Source organism: Apis laboriosa, unplaced genomic scaffold (genome assembly GCF_014066325.1).
Source record: "Apis laboriosa isolate Shangri-la unplaced genomic scaffold, ASM1406632v1 scaffold112_cov148, whole genome shotgun sequence".
NCBI classification, from domain to species: Eukaryota; Metazoa; Arthropoda; class Insecta; order Hymenoptera; family Apidae; genus Apis; species Apis laboriosa.
Window position 1 is genome coordinate 1,233,798 of NW_025220865.1, and position 9,899 is coordinate 1,243,696.

Here is a 9,899-nt window from a genome sequence, read left to right on the forward strand (position 1 = left end):
AAGAATTATTTTTCTTATTTTTTTTATTAATTATTATTATTATTATTATTTAAAGATCTTAAGCATTTAATATGTCACGAAAGATAAAAAAATTGCTTTAGTGAAATTATTTAATAATTTAATTACTTAAAATTGAAATAAAATATCAAAATTAAGATATATTGCTAAGGATGAAATAATGATTATATATATTATGATACATTAAAATATATATATTAAATATTATGAAATTACAATAAAATTATGATGCACTTACCATTAAATTCTCCATCTTTACAACTGTGACACTTCGTGTAGATACTTTCGTTTTCACGAATCGATATAAACTGAAAGAGTTTGCCAGTGAAAGTAATATAAGAAACTGACGAAAAGATAGAAGCAATATGTATTATTTTCTGTTTTAATATTGGATACTTTTTCGAACGTAGTAAGTATTCCTTTATAATAAAATAATTATAAATGAATTTCTATCATTAAAGAATTAAAAATATAGTAACATAAAATATAAAAGAAAAAAAAATATTTATGCATAAATGATTTATTTATTCATTATTTAAAATTTTTCTGGAATACAATACAATCAAATTTAAAAAATTTGTTTAAAATAAAAAAAAATATCAATTTAATCATTAAGATTTATGCAATTGAAAATTTAATCAATATCGAGTTTCTTGAAAGTTCCTTCAACACCAAAAAGATCAATTGCTGTTTTTCCTTTACCCATTCTCAGGGATTCGTTAACGACTTTCGTTTCTTCTTGTAAGAACCAGTCACGATTCTCCTCAAGCATTTTAATTGTTTTTTTGTGAAATTCCATTAGAGGACCAGCTTTTCCACCAATCTCATTTGGTAATATATCTATAGGTATAAATTTCGACAATGTATCTAAAGTTGTATGTGTATGAAGCTAGAAGAAATTTTTAAATTATTTAAATTGTTAAAACACTCAAAATTAATTAGAATATTAAAGTAGTATATATTACCATATCTAATAATTCCTTTTTCATGAATGGTTTCATCATATTTAATATTACATCCATTACTGATGTAATGTTCATAAAATGAAATCCTTTCAAACGAACTGGTAATGCTTCCTGTAAATAGATAAGATACTTTTTTAATCCTACAGGATTTAGTCGAGCAGCATGTCCGAAAACAACATTCTTCATATCGAATAAAATTATATGTCCATTTGTTGTGCCTTCTCTATGAAGCCACAGATCAAGAGTCATGCTCAGATATTTCATTGTATCATTATAAACATAATTTGAAGGATCAGGATCGATTAATCTTCCATAAAGAATTGCATATCCTTCTGGCGTTTTATTTTCTAAAACTTGAATAGTCCTAAAACGAATTTTGTAAAATATAAATATTAATATATTATAAAAATTAAAAATAAAGATATATTTCAAAAAAATAATATTTTCATTTTAAAAAAAGAGGTAATAATTTAATAAGATAACGTTTATTTCTAAAAGATAAGTAATACATTTTATCTACATATAAACGATAATTGAAATATGGAAATTAAAAATAATTATGAAAATTAATATATGAATATAATTCTATTAAGATTAATTTCTTATAAAACTGTTCTTAAAAATTGAATTTTTCAATATCTTTTAATTCTTTTTAAAAAGATATAATATTCTTTTTTAGGCATTATCACATTTAATATTAATTTTTATATGTAAATATATTTAATTATTTTTTTAAATATTTCAGAAATAATGAAGACAAAAGTTAAATAAATAATTAAATAATTTACAAATAGAAGAACTTACACAGTTTGAAAAGATTTCCTTAATTCCTTTGATCCCAAAGGATCTCTATTAGAGAAAAATTCAGGGACATGGGTTTTTATAGTGAAATATGTATCAATAGTTGTCTTTGTGGCTTCTATTTTATAATAATTACTGTGTAAAAATAACGCCAACTCTGAATCTGTTATTTGTGGTAAATGAGGTTGTTTCTTATACCATTCTTTTAATATTTGTATGTCTTCATTTTTCAATTCTGGATTTTTTTTCAATTCTTCTTCGTATGATATTCCTTGAAATGTGTCCATGTTTGCATACGAGTTTCTTAAAAACATATATATAATTTTTTAAGTACATAAAAACATTTAACGATTGTTTTATCATTATTTTAATAATGAAAAAAAATTTTAAAAACAAAAAAGATTAATTATTAATTATTATAAAATTAATTATTATAAAGATTAATTATTATAAAAAATTTTATAATAATAGTTACTTTATAATAATAGTTAAATTTTATAATACAAATCACAATTTCAGATATAATTGAATAATAGGAATATAATTTTTTTAATAATAAACTAATAATAAAACATTCAAGATATTTGCGTTTTAAATCATTATTTCAATTAAATTTAATGAAAATAATTTATTTATTGATATATATTTATTTCATTTTTAGAAATGAATTTATATTATTAAATTTTTACAGAAATCACGCTTGGATTTATCAAACAATTTAAATAATATATGTGTATAACAGAAGTAAAGCACTTACTATATGATAGAAGGAAAATCTTTGTTTTGTAGAGATCACGTTGATGGTTTGAATAATACTGACTATCATTCAAGTACAATCGAGCAATGAAATGAGTTAGCATATAATCGCAAATAGCATGATAGTTGCAAGGTTGTCAGATTTATAAATGTTAATTTATAATATATTTATCTTTGAATCATATGAAAATTTTATTATAAAGTAATTATAAAGTATTTAATTATATTTAATTATAAAGTATAAAATATATAAAATATATATATATATATATGTATATTATTTATAGTATTAAAAAAATCTATGAAAACAAATGTATTTATATAAAAAAAAGTTATTAATACAAAATATTTAATAACAAATCTTGATATTAAATTAAAATAAATGCAATATATATGTTTCTTCTTTATTTTAACTAGCAAACATATAAATTGCAATTATCTTTCAAATAATCTTTTAAACAAATTTAAATAATCGAGTTTTTATAACAATTAGTTTTTGGTTTCATAAACAAATTTATTATTATTACATATAAATTTTTAAGTATTAATCCAAAATACAATTTCTTTTTTTTTTTTAGAACAATTTCCCATCTAATGATTTATTTTTCAAATCCACTTTTAAAGAAATTTATAGATTTTAAATTATATATAAAAATAATGGATTTTTTTTCTAATTTCACTATCTTTCTAATTTCAATATTTTAAGAAACTCTTTCCATTTAAAAATTTAGGTAAGAATAGAATATAGTATTAATTTTTTTTTAATTAAATTATTATATGTACATGAAATATTCATATCATTCGCAATCTTATTTTTTCCAATACACAATGATGAATGAAATTATAGTAGATAATTTCACCTCTTCGAGCACTATAATTTTAATATTGGAAATGTATTTTTCAGTAAAAATAATAAATATTATTTCTCATTATTAAAATTTAAATATCATTGAAAAATTACAAGATTCAAATTACATGATAAAGAAGAAAAATTTAGTTCAAGTCATTGTGAATAAGAACTTGAAATTATATAAAATTATAAGTTTTGAAATACCTTGGACTTTGTATTCCTATATTACAATGTAAAGTAAATTTCCCGGATACATTATTTAGAATATATTTTTTAATAAAATTTTACACAACAAATAATTTATTACATTTATATTACAACGAGTTATCCATTTAAGAATGAGGAAATTTTTCAAAAATTAACAAATTATCTAATAATTTCATCAATTAAAATTAAAAAATTTTATGAAATTATATTTTATGATAATTAATATGATATTAGTCTTAATATGAAGTAATTAATATTTAATAATATAATTACAAATCATAAGATTAAAATATGTTATTATTTTTTTTCAGCATACATTTACAATTATTCTGTTTGATTAAAAATATTAAATATCAATAGAAATTTTTATTAATAAGATTATTATAAAATGTATATAATAATTTTATTTTAGATTATTTTACATATTATGCAATGTTATCATTTGCTATACAATTAAAAAAATATTATAATAAATCTTTATTATCCGTAAAGTAAGAAAAAAATAAATCTTCTAAAAAATAAAAAATACACACAATTTTCTCTTTCCTTTCTTAATCTATTTCGAGCTTCTTGAAAGTTCCCTCGACACCGAAAAAATCATTTGCAATCTTATTTTTTCCAATACGCAATGATTCATCTACAGTAGATAATTTCACCTCTTCGATAAACCATTCTCGTTTATCGTCGATTTCTTTTATCTCATTTTCGTGCATTTGAATTATCGATCCTGCTTTTCCTCCGATTTCATTAGGAAGAAGATCGAGAGAAACAAATTCTTCCAATGTTTTTAACGATGAATGTAAATGTATCTAAAAAAGAAATTAATAAAATATTATCTATTTTACCTAAAATTATTGAACAAGTAATTGAGATAAATAGTAAAATTAACAATAATCAAAATATTTCATATGTGCAATATAATATTTAATTGTAATATGTGCAATATAATATTTAATTATAAATTTGACAGAAAAAATATATTACTCTATAGATTGGGAAATTATCATTTTACTTAAAGTTTAATGTAAATAAGTAAATTATTTCTTACGTAAGATACGTGTGTAGACAAATAAAATTATTCTTTAGAGAGATGTCTCTTGATTATATGTTAATCTCATCATTGCAAATATAAATTGCAATGATGGAATCGGTATATTCATTACAAATGCAAATTACAAATATACATTAAATAAAAAATGAAAGAAAATAAAATAGAAATCGATATATGATTTATGCTAAAATTGATAAGTATACAAAAGTCTCTATTTTATTTTACATTATTTTACAAAAAAATTCATTTAACCCGAAAATCAGATTTTAATGAAAGTTTATGTAAGTTTATGTATATTATGTATATTATAAGTTTGTGTATATGTATATACACAATATGTATTTTTAATTTTTATGATTAATTTTTATTTAAATAATAAAAAATTTATGATTATTTTTTTATTATTTCAACTGATATTCTGTTAATTAAAATTATTCCATGGAATTCATATGGAATTAATGTAATTATTATGCTTTATTGATAATTTCATATAAAACGGAATTGTACGTATTGTTCAATAATATAATTGATTTCCCATGAGATATAAAGACTTATATAAGTAATTATTAAACATATTTTAATTATTAATATTTTTATAAATTGAAAATTACATTAAAACTACTAATTTATGATATCTAAGAATCTATTTTATAGATAAAATAGATAAAATAGATATAATAAATATATTATAATAATGAAAATAAACAATTATGTAATTATATATATTTTCATAATAATGTATAAGATCTAATTATTTTAGTATTTAAATTGAAATATTTTATTTAAAAACAATAGTAAAAATGTGTAAAAAAAAGTTTCAATTTGTTTTCTATGTATGTAAAATTTCAAAATCTCTTACCATATTCCAAAATTCCTTTTTCATGAATGGCTTCGCCATATTTATTATCACATCCATTACCGATGGAGTATTGATAAAATGTATTCCTTTGAGTCGAACAGGTATTCCTTCTTGGATGTACATCACCAACTTCTTCATGCCCATAGGACTTATTCGCCCAACGTGGCCCAAAGACACATTAGTTGAATCTCCAATAAAAATATACCCATCGCAAATACCATTTCTCAAACCAATTAAATCACTTCCCATAAAGAAATATTTGCAACTATCTTCGAAAGAATAATGTGATGGATCGGTATCTATTAATTTCGCGAAAAGTATCTTGTGCCCTTGTTTCGAGAGTCCAGGCAATTCAGTCGCGAATCTATATTGCAGTAAAAAATTAAATTTATTTTTCCGCAATGAAAAAAACCATACGAATGATAATCGATAATAATGAACAAAAGAATATATAAAGAAGAAGTAAAACTCACACGACATTGAATATCTGACGCAATTCTTTCGATCCTAATGGATCTCTGTTTGCAAAAAATTCAGGAACATGGGATCTAATGGTGAAGAAATTCTCTATAGTATTTTTAGCCGCTTCTATACTATAATAATTACTGTGTAAGAACATAATTAAATGTAGATCTGACGGTTTAGGCAAATGTTGTTGCTTTTCACACCATTCCCTCAACATCTCGATATCTGATATCTTTAATTCCGGATTCTTTTTCAATTCTTCTTCCATTGAAAAAGGATAAGGCACAGGAATTATCTTCTTCGTAGTCATGTTTCACACTGCAAACAAGTTGGACTGTAAACAGATGAATTAAAAAAACAAATTCTGCTGAATGAGAAAGAAATAAGAGTTTTTGTCGCGTTGCGGCGATTATTATTAGAAAATCCTTGAATCATAAAAAATTTATTAAGCTTTGCTCACTGAATCACGATAACTGTAGCACTATCGTATTAATTCCACCGATACACATTTAGAATATTACCGATTGATGAAATTAGCAGAAATAGCGTTGTCCTTGTGAATATCAATTCAAGATAAGGCAAAAGAGTAACACTGATCGCCAAGAGAATTGGTTTAATGTCTCAACGAAGAGTGAAAGAAACTGTGAACGTCTTGATTTTTAATTCATAGCACAAATTAATTGGACTCGAATTCGTAACGTGTTATGAAGCAACAGCACTAGGTCAGGTGTAGAAAACGTGTTCATTTCCGATTAAAAAGTAGCATATTTTCTCCCTATATTTTTTCTCCGGATTTGTACAAGCACGGAAGAAGTAGATAATTACTGTAACCATCAAACCATATATTAGATAGACGTTCTCAATCATTTTGTTTATATACACTAAAGAAGATTTTGAAAGAAAATTAAAAGACATTAAAAATAACATCCTGTTTTATTAGAAGAATCTTTTTATTAAAAAATACAATAGTTGAATTTTTATAAAAATTGAAATAATAATAATAAATGACAACAATTGTATTAAAAAATTGTTAATTGTTCTTTTAAAAATTATAATGGATACTTATTTTAACTTACTTTACTTTAAGTATGCAGTTTCTGAGGATTTTAAATATAATATATTTCCTGTCATTAAGATTCGTCGATATCACCAGATTGTTAATTAATTTTCATAAGGGAACATGAACAAAAGAATTATGAAAGCATTCATCGGAATGAAAGAGGTCGGCGACGCAAAAGAATCGCGACGCTTTCTAATTTAATCATTTTCTGATCTAATTCCTTGATGTTCCGCTTTGGAAGCGGACATCCTGATGACTATAAAATTCTTAATAATCCATATTTAATTAGAAGATTATAATATATAATAATATAATTAAAAATTAATTATAAAAACAATAATTATATTAATTTTTCGAATAGGATTTTACAAAATAAAATTTTTAATTAAATTTATATTTATTTTTAAAGCAAAAAAAATAATTTTCCTTGCACGAAAAACTGTGCATTGACTTTAATATAAAATAAGTATAATATATTAAAAATAATAAATTTTGCATATGTGTATAAATTTTATATATTATAGTTATATACTTATTATGATTTGAAAAACATTTCATTAGATAACAGCATATATGATATTAATGAAATATCCAATTTTTTTTAATTTACGTAATGCATTATACTATATGTTGCAAATTAATATTATGATAATATATATACAATAATTTAATAATAATAATTTATACAAAAATTTTATTATTTTTTTAATTTATTAATTTTTCTTGTAAATAATATAATGAGTTCATCTTATATTTTTATATTATTTTATATTATATTAAATATCTATATATATTATTCTAAATATGAAATAAAAATATTAATTTAACATTTGTTTTTTAGTCTAAAAGATCTTTGATTTCTTATAACAAAATGCATTTTTTCGTTCCTTAAATGGCCATAGAAAACAATGGCGCTGTTGTCGCTACAATGTATTTGATTACAATTTACTTACCTGTGATTTTGTGACATAAGCTTCGATATGTATACGAAAACTTTCAGAGTAAGGAATTGTGAAAAAATTTCTGGTAAGGATTGTATAAATTTTATAATTGGATTCAAATATATTTCATCTGTTTTTTAATAAAAAAGATAGTGTTTTATAATCATTGTGGTCGAAAATAATCGACTATTACGAATTAATGTACTATGAACCGTTTGGATGATCCTCCGAGTCTCATGAAAGGCAGAAAACCATCTTTCATTGGAATGAACGGTATTTTTTATATATATAATATATAAATTATATTTTCATAATTCTTAAAACTTTTAAGATTGTTTTTGTAAACAAATCAATTGTATATTATTTCTTTTTTATTCATATTAATGTGTATATTATTACATGCGACATTTTATACAAAACTTAATTTTGTTAATTTATTGAATTAAAAGAGTATTATTTTTTCTTTCTTAATTTATATTTTCACAAATATATTTATATACTTCGTTTTTCGCTACTGGATTTATTGTATTACTTGTATCTTTTAAATTGTTTTTTTATATCGACAAATATATGAATTTTATTATTATCATATCTATTATTTTAATTTTATTTAAAATTATATATGTATGATAAAATTAAATATTTTACAATATAATTATAAATTATACGTGCTTGTTGTTCCTTAACAAGTTTTAGGTTAGATTATATTTGTAGAGTTTTCTATTTCTCTTACATATTTTATTGTTTCTCTTATGTAAAAAATAATTCAATCTAAAAATTATATTGAAAATTATATGATAATTTTTACTATATTTTTTGTTTAATGCATTTGTTTTTAGGGGGTCCAGAAACAGATGATCAACAACGTTTAAGATTTCAAGTTGAATTAGAATTTGTTCAATGTCTTGCAAATCCAAACTATTTAAATTGTATGTTAGATAATAATTAAAATATTTTGTAATTTATTAAGAAAATATTTATAATTATTATTTTAGTTTTAGCACAACGTGGTTACTTTAAAGATTCAACATTTATAAATTACCTTAAATATTTGTTATATTGGAAAGAGCCAGAATATGCAAAATATTTGAAATATCCTATGTGTTTATACTTTTTAGATTTATTACAATATGAACATTTTAGAAGAGAAGTAGTAAATTCTCAATGTACAAAGTTTATAGATGATCAACAAATTTTATTATGGCAACATTATACCAGACGTAGAACAAGATTGTTACAGACTGCTGCAGAACAAACGCAACATACAAATCCTCAAAATAATGGTATTGTACAACCTAAAGTTCCTTGAGTAATATATGACAAACTCATTAAACTATTAAATGGGTCCATAAGAACTACAATATTAAAATGGCATTACGCAATAATGTCTATAACTGTAGTTCCTTATCAGAATTGTTTTAGTTATGTTTTTTGGCTGTGATAAATCACAAATAAAGTACTTTTCTATGTTCTCAATATATCTCTGATTACATTTCTCCCTTTTTTCCTTCTATCTCTTGTTTATATTAATGTGTTTATTTATTTATGTTAATATGTATAATATAAAATATGGAATGATGACATGAAATATATTAAAATAATTATTTAAAAAAATTCATTATATAAGTAACAAAATACTAATTTAATTAAAATAAATGAATAATATAAAAATTCCAATATCTAATAAATATTAAACTTAAAGAAATATATTATTTTAAATATTATGTGGAAACAATCTGAAATAAAGACACTCCAATTGTAGAATCTGATTTTGGACGAATGATGCTGAAACCTGAATAGCTGTTAACGCATAAGTGTTTGTGACTTTATGCTTCAAGACTGTGGAAGAAAATTGAAGACATGGATAAAAATGCAAATTTGAATGATCTTAGTAAGTCCATTTATAATATTCATTTATAAAATTTA

General features: G+C 21.6%; 2 protein-coding genes across 3 annotated transcripts in view; one reads left to right on the plus strand and one right to left on the minus strand.

Moving 5' to 3' along the window:
* Nucleotides 1–543: 543 nt before the first annotated feature.
* Nucleotides 544–6,800, minus strand: LOC122714238. The gene is made up of 7 exons (XM_043935426.1): nt 6,494–6,800; nt 5,981–6,290; nt 5,508–5,871; nt 4,165–4,406; nt 1,788–2,087; nt 984–1,347; nt 544–907 (listed from the first exon to the last, which is right to left on the minus strand). The coding sequence occupies exons 2-7, from the start codon at nt 6,280–6,282 to the stop codon at nt 653–655; spliced, it is 1,827 nt and encodes a 608-aa protein (XP_043791361.1). The 5' UTR covers nt 6,283–6,290; nt 6,494–6,800; the 3' UTR covers nt 544–652.
* A 1,183-nt stretch (nt 6,801–7,983) lies between these two features.
* The window catches only part of LOC122712244 (mediator of RNA polymerase II transcription subunit 31), a 5,407-nt gene continuing 3,491 nt past the window's right edge, over nt 7,984–9,899 (plus strand). Inside the window, exons 1-5 of one of the 2 annotated variants that reach the window (XM_043931738.1) lie at nt 7,986–8,058; nt 8,123–8,246; nt 8,813–8,902; nt 8,969–9,256; nt 9,736–9,864. In XM_043931738.1, coding sequence (XP_043787673.1) covers nt 8,180–8,246; nt 8,813–8,902; nt 8,969–9,256; nt 9,736–9,773 — 483 coding nt within the window. In that variant the 5' untranslated portion in view covers nt 7,986–8,058; nt 8,123–8,179 and the 3' untranslated portion in view covers nt 9,774–9,864. Of the gene's footprint in view, nt 8,247–8,812; nt 8,903–8,968; nt 9,257–9,735; nt 9,865–9,899 lie in introns of both variants that reach the window. The other variant, XM_043931729.1, reaches the window with a different exon arrangement.